This window comes from Erythrolamprus reginae, chromosome 6 (genome assembly GCF_031021105.1).
Source record: "Erythrolamprus reginae isolate rEryReg1 chromosome 6, rEryReg1.hap1, whole genome shotgun sequence".
Lineage (NCBI taxonomy): Eukaryota > Metazoa > Chordata > Lepidosauria > Squamata > Dipsadidae > Erythrolamprus > Erythrolamprus reginae.
Window position 1 is genome coordinate 46,926,476 of NC_091955.1, and position 20,614 is coordinate 46,947,089.

General features: G+C 44.6%; 1 protein-coding gene across 1 annotated transcript in view; it reads left to right on the plus strand.

The window, feature by feature from the left end:
* Nucleotides 1-2,737: 2,737 nt before the first annotated feature.
* TBC1D15 (TBC1 domain family member 15) overlaps nt 2,738-20,614 on the plus strand; it is a 45,335-nt gene continuing 27,458 nt past the window's right edge. The window contains exons 1-3 of the mRNA XM_070755703.1: nt 2,738-2,870; nt 19,177-19,275; nt 19,931-20,005. Coding sequence (XP_070611804.1) covers nt 2,847-2,870; nt 19,177-19,275; nt 19,931-20,005 — 198 coding nt within the window. The 5' untranslated portion in view covers nt 2,738-2,846. The remainder of the gene's footprint in view (nt 2,871-19,176; nt 19,276-19,930; nt 20,006-20,614) is intronic.

A 20,614-nucleotide genomic window follows, 5' to 3' on the forward strand; every position in this document is an offset into this window, starting at 1 on the left:
TGTTGTGAGAAAGGAAAATGCTTCGTTCACTCTGGACTGCCAAAGACTCCTTAAGCTCCACCAAAATGCTCCTCTGGCAGCCCAGAAAAGCCCGAGATGGCCGGGATTAAAGGGGGAATGGAAGGAAACTGGCCAGGCCTTTGTGCCGCTCTCAAATTCCCTAGGAAATTTTTCCGGGCTCAGGTTCTTAAGTAAAAAATAAGCAAAAAAAAATAAATCTTGAATACCCAGTTCTTATCTACAAAAGTTCTTAAGTAGAGGTGTTCTTAGGTAGAGGTACCACTGTACTGGGCCTCAATATGCTCTCTAGTAACCACCTCTGTGGCTCCTTGTATTATCTCCTTTCTTTCCCATCTTTGCTGATTCTTCACACTGCCTGGGCTTCAGGTCCCCAGTCTCCTTTCGGCATGCTGCTTAGTTATCTACAGATTCAGGTTAATATCAAGGTTCCAAGAAACACTCCCAATGAAATAAAACTCTGAGGCTAGAAGTTCCTTAAAGTTCCAATTTATTAGAGATGCCATGTTGGTAACATCTGGAAAAACCCAAATCTGAAAGTTTACAGATTTTCTCCACCCAAATGAAAGTTCCAATCCCTGCCCAAACTGACATGTCCATCACACGATCCATCACATGATCTATCATGTCCATCATATGATCCATCACCATCCAAAACTGAAGATGCCTCCTCATCACTTCCTTGCAGCTGCTGGTACAACGGCCTTAACTTTCTGGAAAGAATGTTATTTAGACCAAGGGTCACCAACCTTTTGGGCCTCGGAGGCCACTAAATTCATAATTTAAAATCCACTAATATGATCAGCCTAATGACCAAGTAGATGGGCGTGGCTAGGTGGTCATGTGATTGGGTGGCATGGTCAACTAAATGTCACTCCCATTGAAGGACGTCTCACCAGCCTCTACTCATTCTTCCTCGCCTGTCCGCCCAGGCTCCTTAGAGCCCCAACAGGAGAAGAAAGGGTTGGCAAAACAGCTGGCTCAGTTCAAATTGGATCTCACTGAGAAGTAGGCTTAGAAGAAGCACCTCACTGAGGACTAGGAGCAGGCTTTTCAAGCAGAGGGAAGACCTGCAGGAATGCAAGGCCAAGTACCGGTTCCTGGTGGCTCAGCGGCTGAGATGGTCAGCTGGTTCCAAAACTTGATGCAGTCTCACTGGAACAAGGTCCTCTGGCTTTTTGCCACCAGTGGCTTCCCTCCAGCCTTTGCTCAAAGGACCACATCAACCAAAGGTTGAAGCAGACCTCAAGCCAGAATTTCTGCCCTCCTCTGACCCGCACAAAAGGACCCTGAAGTAGGAGACTCTCAGCATCTGTATGTAACTGTCCCAGGGGCCGTAGTTTGAGGACCCCTGATTTAGTGCAATATAAAAAATACAAATAATTTTTCTGCGGACCACCAAAATTTTCTCCTGAACCACTGGTTGGTGATTGCTGATTTAGAGTACTATATCACCTATTCCATATAATCCCCTCTCCCATTTTCCCACAGTAGAAAATGTGGCAAGCCTGAATACAAAGAGGTATAAGATGGCTTCCAGGGCTGAAACACTGGTTGTCAGGTACAACTCAGGTCAACCACTCAAACATCTATTTTTTTAAAATACCTTTTATTGAATATAAACATTAAAAAAGGTAAACAAAAACTAACAAACATCAAACAAAATAAACAGTACATATACAGTACATATAAAACCTCCTAGGTACTTCTACGGTAAATTGTCTTAATGTTAAATTTTCATTTATATATCATTCTTGTAAACTGTTTTTCCTTTACAGTGATAAAATCATTTTTTAAAAGAAGAATTACCACTTTTTATAAACTACCAGTTCTGTGGGCATGGCTTGGTGGGTGTGGTAGGGAAAGGATACTACAAAATCCCCATTCCCTTCCCACCAGATGTATTTGCTGGTTCTCTGAACTACACAAAATTTCCCCTACTGGTTCTCCAGAATCTGTCAGAACTGCTGAATTTCACCCTGGTCTTTCAACTGTAGCCACTTCTAAGGTAAATAAATACTAGATGAGAAACACTGGTATATATTATCATTGAATTGGCAAAGTTTGAGAAACACTGGTTATATATACATGTACACTGCTCAAAAAACTAAAGGGAACACATAAACAACGCAATATACTGTAACTCCAATAAATCAAACTTCTGTGAAATCAAACTGTCCACTTAGGAAGCAACACTGATTGATAATCAATTTCACATGCTGTTATGCACATTCAACTTTGCACAGAACAAAGTATTCAATGAGAATATTTCATTCATTCAGATCTAGGATGTGTTATTTGAGTGTTCCCTTTATTTTTTTGAGCAGTATATATGCAGGGGTGGGCTACTGCGGGATTGGGGGGGGGGGCGACGTAGTGGGATAGCGAAAATGGAGCTCCACCCCCAGCACCCAATTTGCACTGAAAGATGTTGAAAGAAAATGCAGGGCGTCCTGCATAAGCCATGCCCACAGTATGGTAGTAAAAATTTTGGTAGCCCTTCACTGTATATATGTTATCATTCCACGAAGAGTCAAGCTCATAATTCTACTCCGGTACACAAACAGGAGTACTGGAAGCGACGCTCACAGGAACGGCCCAAACTTACAAGCGACGGCGGCGGCGGCGGCGGCAGCGGTAGCAACATCCTCAAAACAAGCTCCGCTCTCCTTGGTGTCTGCCGCTACTTACTGCGCAAACTCCTAATCCTCCTCTCCCTATACGCATGCGTTGAACCGCCGAGACCGGTGAGCTACGATTGGGTGGGGGTTGTTGTGAAGCTATTGAGAACACGTGAAGCAACGTCATCATAAACATTAGTAGCCAAGATGGCAGCTCCGGCAGGGGGAAAGGTAAGAGAGAGGACTAAAAACCGTTGAGTCGCGATGACTGTAATGTTGCCTTGAGAGCCGAGTGAATTTCCTTATGGGAGCTCTATAAATGGTGGGGACGGAAATCCCCGATTGAGCTGGGAAGAATGTCAGGCCGCCGGCTGATTCGGTCTTGCTTCGAGGGATGTCCTCCGGATACGTCGGGGCAACAGCTCGCCGCCGATCTCGGGCTGGGCTGGATGTGGTGTCCACGGGAGGCCCGAGGCTGAGGCGTTTCGCCCTCGTTTGAAGAGGACCGCCATTTGACCTGCCGGAATCGGGACAGGTGTATGACACGTGAAAAATTTCCCGCATCTGTGATCAGGTGGCGGTTTAAAAGGAAGGGCAAACCTCGGTGCTGTTGAAAAGGGAAGTATGCAAAGGAGATTTGGGGAAGAGAACATAACCTCATAGCGTCACTAGAAAGCTTTCGTTGTGTGGTTTTGTGTAACTTTCTTGTTTATATGTACGTCTCTGAATGAATTGTCCGATGACAGGCAGCCATCCTTCTTTATTGTATTCTGACCTTTTAGGCTTGTAGCTTTTTGACTGGTTCTTTCAAAGGAGCTGGCTGCGATATGGTTAAAATGCAGGGGAGAAAAAAACCCAGTCGGATTTACAAAACTTCCCAACATAATCTCTCATTAAAAAAAATCTGATATTTTTTTAAAAAATGATATCAACCTAATTATTTTTTGGAGACTGCAACTAAAACATCTGATAAATAGATGGAAAGTGGACTACTGAGATGCCTATGATCTAATGCAGTGTTTTTCAACCAGTGTGCCGCGGCACACTAGTGTGCCGTGAGACATGCTCAGGTGTGCCGCGAAGTTCAGAGAGAGAAAGAAAACGAGAGAGAGAGAAAGAAAGAGCAAGAGAGAGAGAAAGGAAGCAAGCAAGAGAGAGAGAAAGAAAACGAGAGAAAGCAAGAGAGAAAGAAAGAGAGAAAGAAAGAAACAAAAACAAAAAGAAAGAGAACAAGAGAGAGAGAAAGAAAGAAAGCAAGAGAGAGAAAGAGAAAAAGAGAGAAAAAAGAAAAAGAAAGAAAGAAAGAGAGAGAAAGAAGGAGGGAAGGTGGTAGAGAGAAAGACAGAGGGAGGGAGGGAGGGAGAGAAAAAGAGAGCAAAAAAGAAGAAGGAAGGAAGAGAGAAAGAAAGAGGGATGGAGAGAGAGAGAAAAAAGAGAAAGAGGGAGGGAGAGGGAAATAGAGCGAAAGGGAGGAAGAGAGAGAGAGATAATTTTTTTGTCCAAACTTTTTTTAGCCGCCCCGCCCCTCAATGTGCCCCATGGTTTTGTAAATGTAAAAAATGTGCCGCGGCTCAAAAAAGGTTGAAAATCACTGATCTAATGAATTAAAAAAGAAGTGGTTTTAAAAAGGGGGGTATTTTTTCCATTGCAACATTGTCATATTTATATGGTTTGGTATACATAAGTGATGAACAGTGTTGGGTAATCATCTATCTTTACCCCCAACTGTTGCTGTTTCTCAGATGTTTAATTCTTATCCTAAGCTAGTAACACTTCTCAGTGGAGAATATTTCCCGTAACTAGGAATCAGTTTTTGTTGCTGGAGTATAACTTTTAATCCACTTTGATTCAATAAACAAATACATGAACTCAAAAATTTTATTTTTATTGCTTAATGGTATAACTACAGTATAAATAGAAAAGAAATAACAAAGAAAACAAAGCACATGCCTAAAACACATTACAAGAAGTATGTAAGGACAACTAAACAACACATTAAATCTTAACTGCATAATATATCTATCAATTTTCTCATTAGAGATAGATTGAGAGTGAACAGATTTTAGATCTAGGTGATAATTTTTCTGAACACAGCAAAATTATTTTGGCTCCTCTCCAAGTTAGCTAAAATTCATCAGTTGATAAATCTCAATTTTCAATACCCAAATTTACCCCAATTTTTTAAACCTTATATATCTTCTAGCCATTGCATAATTATTGAAGTAAAACAGGACAATTATAGGGCATGTGTCAGTGTTCTCAAATTTATTACATTACTAGCATAAAGGCTTTATGCATAGTCTTCCTTAAATGTCAACTAAGAAGTTCAGCAAACATAAAAATGGTTTAATGAAACTCATGTTAAGATTATAAGAAAGTTTATTTAAATTAAAGACAATTGATTTATGGTTTTGCAACCCTTCACAGAGTTCTTGCAAAGTATAAAAAATATCTTAATACTTTTCATATTAAGAGCTTTTATTAAGACTTACAAAGTCGCGCTCAAGGCGGCAAGATGCGTGTATCATGCCGCCTTGATTGCATCAGCGGAATACCGCCCGGCCGCTCTGTTTAGGGTGACCCGCTCCCTTCTTGACTAGGGGGGAGTTGGGGAGCCCTTACAGAGTAGTGCTGAGGGTTTTAACACGTTTTTCGCTGATAAAATCGCTCGGATCCGGGCGGACCTCGACTCCAATTGGAAAACTGAGTCGACTGACAACGAGTCAGTTGAGGTGACTGAGGCCCGTACTTGTCCACCTGTCTGGGAAGAGTTTGATCTGGTGACACCTGATGAAGTGGACAAGGCCATTGGAGCTGTGAGTTCCACCCCTGTTTGCTGGATCCGTGTCCCTCCTGGCTGGTTTCGGCCAGCAGGGAGGTGACACGGAGCTGGGTCCAGGAGATTGTCAACACTTCTTTGGGGAGGGGGTCCTTTCCGGATCCCTACAAGGAGGCATTTGTGCGCCCCCTCCTCAAGAAGCCTTCCTTGGACCCAGCTGTTCTTAACAACTATCGCCCAGTCTCCAACCTTCCCTTTATGGGGAAGGTTATTGAGAAGGTGGTGGCGCTCCATCTCCAGCGGTCCTTGGAAGAAGCCGATTATCTAGGCCCTCAACAGTCAGGATTCAGGCCCGGCTACAGCACGGAAACTGCTTTGGTCGTGCTGATGGATGATCTCTGGCGGGCTGGGGACAGGGGTTTGTCCTCTGCCCTGGAGCTTCTTGACCTCTCAGTGGCTTTCGATACCATTGACCATGGTATCCTTCGGTACCGGCTGGAGGGGTTGGGAGTGGGAGGCACTGTTCTTCAGTGGTTCTCCTCCTACCTCTCTGGTCGGTCACAGTCGGTGTTAGTGGGGGGGGGGGGGGGGTCAGAGGTCGACCTCTAGGTCGCTCCCTTGTGGGGTACCTCAGGAGTCGGTCCTCTCCCCCCTGCTATTTAATATCTACATGAAACCGCTGGGTGAGATCATCCAAGGGCATGGGGTGAGGTATCATCAGTATGCAGATGATACCCAGCTCTACATCTCCACCCATTGTCCAGTCAGCGAAGCGGTGGAAGTGATGTGCCGGTGCCTGGAGGCTGTTGGGGTCTGGATGGGTGTCAACAGACTCAAGCTCCACCCTGATAAGACGGAGTGGCTATGGGTTTTGCCTACCAAGGACAATTCTATCTGTCCGTCCATCACCCTGGGAGGGGAGTTATTGACCCCCTCAGACAGGGTCCGCAACTTGGGCGTCCTCCTCGATCCACAGCTCACATTAGAGAAACATATTTCAGCTGTGGCGAGGGGGGCGTTTGCCCATGTTCGCCTGGTGCACCAGTTGCGGCTCTATTTGGACCGGGAGTCACTGCTCATAGTCACTCATGCCCTCATCACCTCGAGGTTCGACTATTGTAATGCTCTCTACATGGGGCTACCTTTGAAAAGTGTTCAGAAACTTCAGATCGTGCAGAATGCAGCTGCAAGAGCTGTCATGGGCTTTCCCAAATATGCCCATGTTACACCAACACTCCGCAGTCTGCATTGGTTGCCGATCAGTTTCCGGTCACAATTCAAAGTGTTGGTTATGACCTATAAAGCCCTTCATGGCACCGGACCAGATTATCTCAGGGACCACCTTCTGCTGCACAAATCCCAGCAACCAGTTAGGTCCCACAGAGTGAGCCTTCTCCGGGTCCCGTCAACTAAACAATGTTGTTTAACGGGACCCAGGGGAAGAGCCTTCTCTGTGGCGGCCCTGGCCCTTTGGAACCAACTCCCCCCAGAGATTAGAATTGCCCCCACCCTCCTTGCCTTTTGTAAGCTTCTTAAAACCCACCTCTGCTGTCAGGCATGGGGGAACTGAGATATTCTTTCCCCCTAGGCCTTACAATTTATGCATGGTATGTTTGTATGTATGTTTGGTTTTATAGTAAGGGTTTCTTTAGTTGTTTAGTATTGGATTGTTACATGCTGTTTTTATCACTGTTGTTAGCCGCCCCGAGTCTGCGGAGAGGGGCGGCATACAAATGAAATGAAATCAATCAATCAATCAATTACAAGTAAACTTGATGTTTCCCAAAATACTTTTCAATGCAAGGAATGCAGCATTTTCTTAAGCTGCTTATGTATCACATCAAAATTGGGAAATCAAGATAGGTTTAAATTGAATGTAGTAACTTTCAGTAATTTTAGGAAATCCAAATTCTTCTTGGAGTACATGTAATCTGGGATCGACAAACCCAGGCGCCTGGTCGCCAGTGGCGCCTAGAAAATGTTGTCTGGCGCCTAGAAAATGTTGCCTGCTGTACTGTATGTATACAGCAGCGTTTCCCAACCGGTGTGCCGCGGCACACTGGTGTGCCGCGACACACCGTCAGGTGTGCCGCGGCGAGAGGCGGCGGAGGAGAGTGGGCGGATCGGGCGGGCAATGGGGCAGGGGGGAGAAGCCAGGGGCGCGTTTGGCCGGGAGTCCGGGACTGTGTGGCTTCGCGCCATGAAGAGAAAACGGCCGACTTTTCCCTGCTGCCGTTTTCTCTTCATGGCGCAAAGCCACACAGTCCCGGACTCCTCGCCCCAAGGCAGGAGGCGGCGGCAGAGGAGAGTGGGCGGGCAATGGGGCAGGGCGGAGAAGCCAGAGGCGCGTTTGGCCGGAGGCACCGTGGGGAGGCAGGGGCAGGGAGGTGCGGCAGTAGGAGTAAAGGGAGCCGCGGCTGCCCCTGCCTCCCCACGGTGGCAATGGCATCGGGAGTGCTAATAGCGGCGGCGGCGGGAATAGGGGGGGGGCTGCAAGTGGAAGCCTCAGCCCTGGAGCCCCCTCGCACCCATGGCTTCTCATCGATGCCTCTGCCTGCCCGATCCGCGGGAGTGCTAATAGCGGTGGCGGCGGCGGGAATAGCGGGGGGGGGGCTCCTGCCCGCCGCTGCTATTAGCACTCCAGCGGATCGGGCAGGCAGAGACATCGACGAGAAGCCATGGGCGCGAGGGGGCTCCAGGGCTGAGGCTTCCACTTGTGGCTGTCCCCGCCAGCCCGATCCTTCCTTCTCTCAAGCTTTTTTGGGGTGCGGCTTCTTCCACAGCGGTGGCTGCAGCGGCGCTGGCGATCCGGCCGCTAGCCGCTCCAAGCGCTGTGGGAACGCCCACCCCTCTCACAGTCCTGTCCCGGGCTGTCAGTAAAGGGGCTGCTTGCTCGGAACATTCAAACTAAGGGAAACCTTCGCTGGCCTCCACAGAGAAGAAAGGAAGAGAGAGAACGAGAGAGAGCAACAGAGAGAGAGAGAGTGATAAAGAACAAGAGAGAGAAAGCATGAAAGAGAGAGAAAGAAAATAAGAGAGAACAAGAGAGAGAGAGACTAAGAGAGAGAGAAAGAAAAGAGAGAGAGAGAGAGAAAATAAGAGAATGAGAGAGAGCAACAGAGAGAGAGAAAGAACAAGAAAAAGCACGAGAGAAGAAAAGCAAGAGAGAAAAAGAGATAGCAAGAGATACTGAAAGAAAGCAAGAGAGAGAGAGAAAAAAAGATAGCAAGAGAGACAGGAAGAGGAAAGGAGAGAGAGAGAGAAATGAGAACAAAAAGGGGAGGAGAAATGAGAAAATGATTGAGGCAGAGAATGAGAGGAGAGAGAAACAAGAGAGAGAGAGAGGTGATTCTTGAAGCATATGGTAAAAAGCACCCAAATAATAAGAAAAAAACCCCAGCCCTCACCTGTTTTTGAAAAGAATAAAAGAGAATTAAACCCCAGCCCTCACCTGGTTTTGGAAATGGTTGGAGTGTGTATACATACACACACATAAGGGGGGGAGAGAGACAGGGATGGAAAAAGAGGAGAAGTGAAAGGGAGAAGGAATGAGGGAAAAAGGGAGGAAGAGAGAGAAATGAGAAACATGAGAGAGAAAAGGGGGAAAGACAGGAGAAGTACCCAGAAATGAGACAGCGGTATAAATTTCAGGAGGGATGATTGATGATTGACTGTATTTATAAGGGGATGTTACATGGAATTATATATATGAGGGGGTTATTTATGTATGTATGTATGTATGTATGTATGTATGTATGTATGTATGTATGTATTTATTTATTTATTTATTTATTTATTTATTAGATTTGTGTCATTTTGGTTGGTGGTGTGCCCCAGGATTTTGTAAATGTAAAAAGTGTGCCGCGGCTCAAAAAAGGTTGAAAATCACTGGTATACAGTATATTTTTCCCGCCTTGTGTTTACGCCCAGAAATGGTACATCTTGGCTTCCGTAGCTCCGCCCATCAACCTCGGAGCGAGCTGCTTTCCCAGCGTCCCCTGCGCTTGCGTGCGTCTCTCCCTCCCCCCCTTGCCTCCATTCTGCCTCCTACTCGAACCCCTTCACTCCCCCCCACCGCACACAGACGCTCCGATCTTGGCCGCTCACCCGCCTTCGGAGAGAAGCGGAAGCCCCTCCCCTCCCGGCGTGAGGTTTTGTTCATTCCTCCTCCGGCCGCGTGCGCGGTGACTTCCGACCAGTAACCCCTCCTCCCCCCTCCCCCCCTCCCCCGCGTCCCCGGCCCGGTCTCCCTTTCCTTCTTCTCTGTTTCGGTTTCTGACTAACGGTCTCCCCTCGGATCCCGACGGGAGTACAGCAGAGCCGGCTCGGCGGAGCCAGGCCTGCGCCGGGGGGGGAGGGGGTGAAAGCGATGTCAGGTGGAGACTCGGCAGCTGCCGCGGCCTCCCCTCAGCCGTTGCCCTTCTCGCTGCCCAAGCCTCCCCCCCTGATGCAACTGAACCCCGGCGAAGGCGTGCGTCCTGTGGGACCTCCCGGGCCGGAACAGTCGCCGAAAAGCGCTCGCATGGGTGGCCGGCCGGACTGGCCTGCCGGGAAACCCGTCAGTCTTCTGGCGCCTCTCCTTCCGCCGCGCGGGGAACCCGAACCGCTCCTTCCCTTCGGGCCAGTAATCTCAACCACACAGGACTACGGTGTGGTTGAGATTACTGCATTGGCTCATCATTTTCGTAAACAGCTATCTCCACCTGAAAGTGATGACCAATGCATTCACTCACTCCTCAATGAGTGGTATGAGTTTAAGGTCCTTGGAAAAGGAAAGAAACTGTGTGAGCTTCTGGATTTGGCACTCTCCAACACCGAGAGATTTCCAGTTCTGGGAAACCTGTTGTCGATTGTAGCGGTGCTCCCTGTCTCAACCTCATGTTGTGAAAGAGGATTTAGTTTGATGAACATGGTCAAAAATAAATTCAGATCAAGGATGCAAGAAGAAAGTTTAAGTGACTTGTTTATGATCACCATGAATGGGCCATCTGTGAAGGCGTTTGATCCTGCCAAGGCTGTGGACCACTGGTACTTCAGCTCTAAAATCACAAGGCATGTTCATGGCCACAAAACGCAAAGTGAAAAACACTAGAATGTTGCCTAAAATCTAAAATATCAAAATATAATATTTATTATCTTTAAAAGTAAAATGTTGTTTATAACGTTTGTAATGTTTTTTTTGTTAAATTAAAAACCAAGTTTGCTTAAAAAAAATTCTGGCTCCTAAATTTTTTGGCTGGCTCCTAGATTCTGAACAACTTTGTCGACCCCTGCATGTAATGTTTTAAGGAATGTTTCTAAGTTGACTCAAAATATTAATAGCTTTTTCTATCTAAATATTGGTTTTAAAAGATTTTGCAGTGATTTTTCAAGTTAAAATTATTCCAAAATGTTATTTATTTCAAGTGAACAGAGATTAAATTTCATCTGCAAATTTCAAAATCATCAAATCTTGGTCATTACAGGAAATACCCTTAATACTTGCAAATGGCAAAAAATGTTTTTTATTTCAGCCCTCTGTACCCACAAAATATCATTTGATTACATAATAAAACAAGCTGTCGGATCCAAAGGCGAATTAATAATCTTTATAATTTATAATATATAATTTATAATAATAATTATTAATCTTTGACAAATTTCACACAACTTTTTCATGTTGAGGTTCTCAAACAGTAATCAGAGTCAGGATTCCAGCATGTTTTATCCTTGGCCAAAATATATTCTGCTTTTCACCAGAAGCTTTCCTCTTTCCTCCAGAAATGGGATGAGTTACTCCAGCAACTAGGTTAAAACTAACCATGGCAATATATAATAATAATAATAATAATAATAATAATAATAATAATAATAATAATAATAATAATAATAATAATAATTTATTACATTGTATGCCGCCCCTCTTTGAGGACCCAGAGTGGCTAAACACAAAAGACATTGATAAAGAGGCTGAATCTACTTCAATTTGTGGGAAAGGCAGCACTAAATCATTCCATATATAATATCTAGACTGACATCTGTTCTTGTCCTGACTTTGCCCTTTAGAATGCAGTTTCTATACTGTAATTACCAATTATAGTTACTGAGGTGGAAAGAATAATGTCTGCAGGACTGGTTTTAGATGGAGTTGGCCATCTTAAGTTGTTGTTGATGATGATGATGATGATGATGATGATGATGATGATGATAATAATAATAATAATATCAGAAAATTCATAGAAAAGACGATGAAATATTGGAAGACTGAGCTTTTTGTTGGGAATGAAAGCTATGGACTGGTCAACATCAGACGGGGCATCTTCCAGGGGGATTCTTTGTCCCCATTGCTATTAAGCATCGCTATAATCCTGCTGTCACTCATCCTACAGAAAACAAACCTAGGCTACCTAACCGCTAGGAATTCACCAAAAATTTCACACCTGCTGTATATGGATGACCTGAAGTTGTACGGAAAATCAGAAACTGAGATACAGTCACTAACCAACACTGTGCGAATCTTCAGCAATGATATCAGCATGGAGTTTGGCCTGGATAAATGTGCCACAGTGGTACTGAAAAAGGGGAAAATCACTGAAAGTGAGGGCATTGAAATGCCAAATGGTCAAAACATCAAGTGCCACCAGCCAGAAGCCTACAGATACTTGGGCATCTTGTAACTGGATAATATCAAGCATGGCCATGTGAAAACTGTGATCAGCAAAGAGTACATCCAGAGGACCAGAAAAATTTTGAAGAGCAAACTGAATGGTGGCAACACTATCAAGGCTATAAATACTTGGGCCATACCTGTCATTAGATACACAGCTGGCATATTGAACTGGACTCAAGCAGAGCTGGACAACCTGGACAGGAAAACCAGAAAATTAATGACAATCCATCATGCACTACACCCCCGCAGTGACGTTGACAGGCTGTATTTACCAAGGAAAATAGGCGGCAGAGGACTTTTGCAAGTGAAGCAGACAGTGGAAGAAGAGAAGCAGGCACTAGCTGACTATGTGAAGGGGAGCAAAGAGTCAGCATTGTTGGAGGTCAACAATAGGAAGCTTCTCAAGGTGAAGCAAACTAAGGACCAGTACAGAAAAACTGTAACTCAATGCTGTATGGACAGTTGGTGGAACAAAGCATTGCATGGCCAGTTCTTGGAGAAGATTGAAGGCAAAGTGGATAAGGAAAAGACCTGGTCATGGCTTACAAGTGGAACACTCAAAAAGGAGACAGAAGGACTAATACTGGCGGCACAAGAACAGGCCATTAGAACAAATGCTGTCAAAGCCAGAATTGAAAAATCAACAGACGATCCAAAGTGCAGACTCTGTAAAGAAACAGATGAAACAATCGATCACATACTCAGCTGCTGCAAAAAGATCGCACAGACTGACTACAAGCATTGACATGATGCAGTGGCACAGATGATCCACTGGAACTTGTGCCGGAACTACCATTTACCAGTGGCAAAGAACTGGTGGGATCATAAGCCCGAAAAAGTGGTCGAAAATGAGCAAGCAAAACTACTGTGGGACTTCCGACTTCAGACTGACTGAATTCTGAAGCGTAACACATCAGACATTGTGATCGTGGAGAAAAAAAAAGTATGGATCATCGACATCGCAATCCCAGGAGACAGCAGAATTGAGGAGAAGCAGCTAGTGAAATGCGAAGATCTAAAAACCGAGCTGCAACGACTCTGGCATAAGCCCGTGAAAGTGGTCCCAGTGGTACTTGGCACGCTGGGTGCAGCATCAAAGGATCTCACCGGACATTTGAAAACCATTGGAATTGACAAAATCTCCATCTGTCAATTGCAAAAGGCCGCTTTACTGGGATTGGCAAACATAATTCGCCGCTACATCACGCAGTCCTAGGTGCTTGGGAAGCACCCGACTGGTGATGAAATACGAAATCCAGCATAGTGATCTCGTTTGCAGTGTTGTACTGACATAATAATAATAATAATAATAATAATAATAATAATAATAATAATTTATTAGATTTGTATGCCACCCCTCTCCGAGAACTCGTGGCGGCTCACAACATTAATAACAATGTACAAATCCAATATTTAAAAACACAATTTAAAAACCCTTATTAATAAAATAAAATATATAATGTATGGGAGGTAGATAGGTTACAAAATTTTTATATGATTTCTTCTCTCCTCTTCCACCAATTTTTCCTTTGGAGATCATTTCATTTACTAGAGTTATGTTGTCTGGTAACTTCTGATATGGTATACCGTATATACTCGAGTATAAGCCGAGTTTTTCAGGCCCAAAAATGGGCTGAAAAACCCGACCTCGGCTTATACTCGGGTCACCACAAGAGGGCGCCGGATCACCACAAGAGGGTGCACCGCGGGAGCCTGTCAGACATTGCTGGCTTGGGCGGGTGTGGGAAAGGGCAAAGTGCGGCGGCAAAGGGCGCTCCAACCGAAGCGGCTGTGGCAAGAGTGGGGCAGTTGCCTCCTCCCCAGCTCTAGCAAAGACGCCAGCCCTTTGCCTTTGCTCTTAGAGCTGGAGCTTCAGTCTTCTTGCAGGTGCCTTCCCTTCCCTGGCTCCAGCAAAGGCGCCAGCCAACTGCTCCGATGGCGTGCGAGTGGGGGAAAAGGCGATGGTGAGGTCGGGGGGTGGATTCCTGCTTCACGAGTCCCCCCCCCCACCTTGCCGGCTTCCCCTCGCCTTTTTCCCCTCGCATGCCATCGGGGCAGTCGCGGGGAAGAAGAGAGAGAGGGTGCAGCCCCACTCGGAACCGCGGCTGGCGGCGGCGGAGGAAGGCTCTCTTTCGCCCAGCGCTGCTTTGGAAGGCGCGACGGGAAAGCGCTCCGGCGTTGTCCGGGCTTCTCCCGCCACGCGCAGCCCAGCAGCGGCGGAAGAAGGCGAATGCGGTTTGGAAGCTGGGAGGGGGGCGGAAGCTTGCCATCAGGCTCGGCTGGGGGGGCCTTGGCTTCTACGTGGGGGGGGGGCGGCCGGGTCCGGCTCCCGCCGCTGACGCGCCCCTCTGACGCACCAGACCTCTTGTCTGCCCGGCCCGAGACACGAAATCGCTGCTTATGCCAGGCGGCATTGCTTGTGTTCCAGGCGAGCCGCCCGGCATAAACAGCGGTTTCATGCCTCGGGCCGGGCAGACAAGAGGTCTGGCGCTCCCACGGGGAAGCCGCCAAACGCCGTCAGAGGGGCGCGTCAGCGGCGGGAACCGGACCCGGCCGCCGCCCCCCCCCCCACGTAGAAGCCAAGCCCCCCCCAGCCGAGCCTGGTGGCAAGCTCGCCCCCAACTCCCGGAGATCGAGCGCACGAAGAGGCATCTCTCGCCTTCTGCCGCGGCGGAGGAAGGCGAATGCGGCTTGGAAGCTCTTCCGTCCCAGCTTCCAAGCCGCATTCGCCTTCCTCCGCCGCGGCAGAAGGCGAGAGATGCCTCTTCGTGCGCTTGATCTCCGGGGGTTGGGGGCGAGCTTGCCACCAGGCTCGGCTGGGGGGGGCTTGGCTTCTACGTGGGGGGGGGGCGGCGGCCGGGTCCCGCCGCTGACGCGCCCCTCTGACGCGCCAGACCTCTTGTCTGCCCGGCCCGAGGCACGAAATCGCTGCTTATGCCAGGCGGCATTGCTTGTGTTCCAGGCGAGCCGCCTGGCCTAAGCAGCGATTTCGTGCCTCGGGCCGGGCAGACAAGAGGTCTGGCGCTCCCACGGGGAAAAGACGGCGGCTTAAGCCCTTCCCTGTGCTCCGGAAGCCGCTGACGCGCCCCTCTGACGGCATTGAAAAGGCGCGATGCCGGAGAAGCGAGCGATAGTTTTGCGCGAAAACGGCAGCAGGGAAAAATCAGCCGGGCTAACGGCCGCGGCTCAAAAAAGGTTGGGAAACACTGAGATAGAGAGAAAGTGAGAAAGAGAGAGTGAGAGAAAGAGGGGGAGAGAAAGAGAAAGAGGGATAGAAAGAGAGAGAGAGTGAGAGATGCTCAGTGAGCCTTTCTTTGAAGTTGCCTTTCTTTCTTTCTTTCTTTCTTGCTCTTTTTCTTTCTCTCTTTTACCTTCCCTTCCTCTATTTCTTCTTTTCTTTCTCCTTCCCACCTTCTTCCCTCCCTCCCTTCACTCATTCCTCTCTTACTCTCCCCTTTCATAGGTTTCCTTGCTTCCTTCCTCTGTTCCTGTCCCTTCCCCCTTTCTTTCTTTCTTTCTTTCTCTTTTTCCTTCTCTCTTTTACCTTCCCTTCCTCTATTTCTTCTTCTCTTTCTCCTTCCCACCTTCTTCCCTCCCCCCCTCCCTTCACTCATTCCTCTCTTACTCTCCCCTTTCATAGGTTTCCTTGCTTCCTTCCTCTGTTCCTGTCCCTTCCCCCTTTCTTTCTTTCTTTCTTTCTCTTTTTCTTTCTCTCTTTTACCTTCCCTTCCTCTATTTCTTCTTTTCTTTCTCCTTCCCACCTTCTTCCCTCCCTCCCTTCACTCATTCCTCTCTTACTCTCCCCTTTCATAGGTTTCCTTGCTTCCTTCCTCTGTTCCTGTCCCTTCCCACTTTCTTTCTTTCTTGCTTTCTTTCTCTTTTTCCTTCTCTCTTTTACCTTCCCTTCCTCTATTTCTTCTTCTCTTTCTCCTTCCCACCTTCTTCCCTCCCCCCTCCCTTCACTCATTCCTCTCTTACTCTCCCCTTTCATAGGTTTCCTTGCTTCCTTCCTCTGTTCCTGTCCCTTCCCCCTTTCTTTCTTTCTTTCTTTCTCTTTTTCCTTCTCTCTTTTACCTTCCCTTCCTCTATTTCTTCTTCTCTTTCTCCTTCCCACCTTCTTCCCTCCCCCCCTCCCTTCACTCATTCCTCTCTTACTCTCCCCTTTCATAGGTTTCCTTGCTTCCTTCCTCTGTTCCTGTCCCTTCCCCCTTTCTTTCTTTCTTTCTTTCTTTCTTTCTTTCTCTTTTTCTTTCTCTCTTTTACCTTCCCTTCCTCTATTTCTTCTTTTCTTTCTCCTTCCCACCTTCTTCCCTCCCTTCACTTATTCCTCTCTTACTCTCCCCTTTCATAAGTTTCCTTGCTTCCTTCCTCTGTTCCTGTCCCTTCCCCCTTTCTTTCTTTCTTTCTTTCTTTCTTTCTTTCTTTCTTTCTTTCTTTCTTTCTTTCTTTCTTTCTTTCTCTTTTTCTTTCTCTCTTTTACCTTCCCTTCCTCTATTTCTTCTTCTCTTTCTCCTTCCCACCTTCTTCCCTCCCTCCCTCCCTTCACTCATTCCTCTCTTACTCTCCCCTTTCATAAGTTTCCTTGCTTCCTTCCTCTGTTCCTGTCCCTTCCCTCTTTCCTTCCTTCCTTCCCACCCTCCGTCCATTCATTCACCCATTCATCTCTTGATCGCTTAAAGCTAGTTTACTGGTTTTCTTTAAAATAAATATTCTAAAACATGTCTCAATTAATGTAATTTTATTGGTTTCTATTTTTATAAGTTACCAGTAGCCACTGCATTTTCTAACCTCGGCTTATACTCGGGTCAATAAGTTTTCACAGTTTTTGTGGCAAAAATTGGTGCCTCGGCTTATACTCGGGTCGGCTTATACTCGAGTATATACGGTATATCATATTGATAAGTTTTGTTTAGGAATGAAAAGAAAGTTCACTTACATTTATTCATTAAGTTATTATTTATATATAATTATTATTTATTCATTATTCATTTTAGTGTAAAGTTTGAAAGTTCCTATATTAATGTGCAAAGAAATAATTCTATTTCTAATAACTCTATCTGGAATAAAAAAAGGTACTACTCGTACAGTTGCTCTAAATACTAAACAGGGGAATCCATTTTTATCAGTCATTCCAGAAATTAAATCTGTACAATAGAGAACGTCTATATACCATGAATCACCGAGTTGATTCAGGATTTTCTGCCTGTATTTGCTATCTCTATAATATCAATTAATAGATCTCCCCTGAAGCTTGTCACCCTTTTATAAAACCAGATTGTACAAAATGAATTTCAGGAGTTATATCAAGAGTAATCTTGACATTCTTTGACTTGCCTTTTGTATTAGGTTAGTTCACTAGTTCTCAACCTTTCCTTCATCACAGACCCCTTTAAATACTTTTTTGTGGCCATGGACCTCCAAGATTTAATTCAATATTTAAATCATAACATTTCTTCAAGCCTTCATGGATCCTCTGTGACAACATTGCAGTCCCTCAGAGGTCCATAGACCACTAGGTTAGTTAATTTGTGGATTATAATTTTTTTTAAAAATGGAATAGATCTCAGCAGGCTGGATTTGATTTATATCAAATTTAAATTACTAATAAAAAGGCTTGATTTAAATCAACTCAATTTAAATCATAATTTTTTAAAGAGCAACTGTCATCTCTGCCCCACAGCGCCTCCTCTGACCCCACTGTTGACTCACCAACAGTCTCATTCACTTTAATGGAACGACTTGATGTGCAGTGACACAACAAGCTAAGGGGCGTGGTGGGAAGCAGATGAGTGGGTGCCTGCTAACAGGCGCTACCATGATGGGTTTGAAATGACTGGTGCTTTTTAAATGTAAGGACTCCTGCTTGCTGGTAGTTCAAATCTTTAATATTATGTATTTGCAAACAAAATGAAGGTTTCCTATTTAGCTTGCAGAGCTTGGATTCATTGAATGAGTTTACAAAAAATGTAAATATTGCAGAATATATAGCCTCATGCTATATAACTAAGCTACATTTCATGCTGAATAATTTTTTTATGTATCTTAAATAGAAAACTATCTACTAATTTGATAGATAGATCATTGATTTTTATCCACCCGGGGTCTCATGAACCTAAGCAAACCTAAAAGCCTCCCATCTTTAGTACAGAGAAATATAGTACAGTACTTGGTTTAGAGAAAGGCGAAAATCCTCAAATATTTCTTCCACTTGTATTCATTGTTAAAGTTACAGGACAGAATTAGTAGAAAGTTATGTTATCCTGCAATGATATGTGCTCTTTCATTTTATGATGTTATAAATGCGAAACAGCAAATTGGCTACCATTCACTTTTGCTTGCTCTATGAAGCAATGATTTATTTTGAACGGAGGCATTTGGGCATATGAATGTTACATGTGAACCTGAAAATGTTCATATATTGTTGGTGCCATGATTTAATGCTTAGACAACTAGACAAAAAGTAAGATCTAATACTTTCAAGTTAATTTTCTAAAATATTAGCAAGTCCAAATTAGTTTAACTTGAATTTAATGAAATAGATTCATATACATAAAATGTATCTTAAAATATTTAAAGGCATGTCCCATTTGTTGCTGTCCTTGAAAGCCTGTTCCAAGGGTCCAGGCCCTCTGAAGTGTGGGGAGTGGCTGATGGGAGTGGTCTTGTTTTTTTTTTTAAAGGTAGGAAGCGTTATTTTCTCAGAATTATTTTTCTATTTGAGCTTCTGTGTAGCATTCTTTTTTTCTGATACCTTTATTTAAAAGCTTTAAATTGTTAGCTTTTTATTTTAATAATTCCTTGCCTTGTGACTAAATGGAATAAACTGTTTCTGAGCTCTTGATTTTAATATAGCTTGTACTGCAAAACTAGTCTTGTTTATTTTTCCATCCATATCATTATATCCCCAGGCATGCAATTTTCTATTCTAATAGAAACTCTGCCCAATTTATTACTTGACTGGGCTAGTGAGTATGCAATATAAGCTTGTCATTTTCTCTGAAAAACCCAAATTGCATTACAGTAATTGGTTTTGTCCTCAGAGCAGGTTTAAAACAGCTCTTACTGAAACAACCCTACCTAATTTGTTATTTTTATTTTTTATCTTTTAGATTGTATATGAACAAGAAGGAGTTTTCATTCATTCTTCAAGTGAAAATGATGAAGATCATGATGCTTTACAATCTGGATTATTGCGAGTCATTGAAAAGGTTGCTGTCGGCCTCTGCTTTTCTTCTTGACCTACTTGCCTCAGCTGTCATAGTAACATAGGGAAGGGGGAGGCCAGTATTTGGGAGGGGGGAAGTGTACTGATGAGGGCTCTGTTTGAAGTTTCAAATATTGCTAGGGAGGAATGTTCTCATCACTGTCTGCCTGGTACAGCTTAGGCATCATGGACTTGCTTACAGCCTACTCAGGGTCAGTGGCTTTGGCGGCCCAGATATGGAAGATCAAATGGACGGCACACCCACCTGATAACTTGGGACATTGGGATTGGATGTATGGTCCAGGGGGGGTTACTTGGGAGGGTTTTGGGTTCCTTTGTATATGCATCTTGTGTGCCTTTTGTCTCAGAACTTGCTTTTCTTTTGTTGCTATCACTTTTTGTGTGGTAGAAGTACTCATCTCTATCAAATGGAGTTGGGGGGTTTCTTTCCTGGACTTTGAATGGAAACACACCTGATAGTTACACATCAAAATGTAGGGTTTTTCTCTTTTGAATATAATTGTATAGCATGTTTCCTGTGAATTTACCTTCTAGTATTTATGAAGGATTGTTTGTATAGAATAAATTAATATTATTTTGTAAATAGAAACATACAATATCAACTTACTTTTTAAATAATTGTATCATTTGTGTTTTAGGGCACTGAGGTAATAATAGATTGGAGACCTCTAGATGATTCACTAGACTCTTCTAACATTCTGTATGCTAAAAAGGTATGTATTTGTAGCAATTTTGTTAAATTTTAAAATAAAGATTGAAATAATCAGATTGCCTCACAAATATTTTATATTGTTACTCCCTGAAGCCCCAATTAATATTTCTAAGAATTTTGAGATTCCTTTTCTAAAAGATCAGAAAACAAACAAACAAGTAGAACTCTACTGTACTGATGCAGGTTATTCTAGCAGAGGCTTTAGAGTTTAACATATTCTCTCAAGGCTGGGCAATTTCTTTCTCACACTTTCTTGTTTTCCTAGGTTTAGCTCATATTTTCTAATAGTCTCCTTCTCATAGGTCGCCTCTGGTCCTTTACAAGGATGGGTAATATTTTGATCCTTAGGATCAGAATTTGTGAGTGTTGATGCAGATGCCATATATCCTTGTGACTGGTTTTCTGTGATTTTCTTTTTTAATTGCTTTATCTTTATAGTAGGCTAAGTGATAAGAAACAATTATGTGATTTTTGAATTAACAGAATTGTGGAGACTCCAAAAATTGAGTGAGGACAAGTTTCTCACTCATGACATTGAAGATGGCAGGTTGTCTTTCTAAGTCTAAAAGGTTATTTACACCATCCAATAATAGAGTATCTTGGGAGGAGA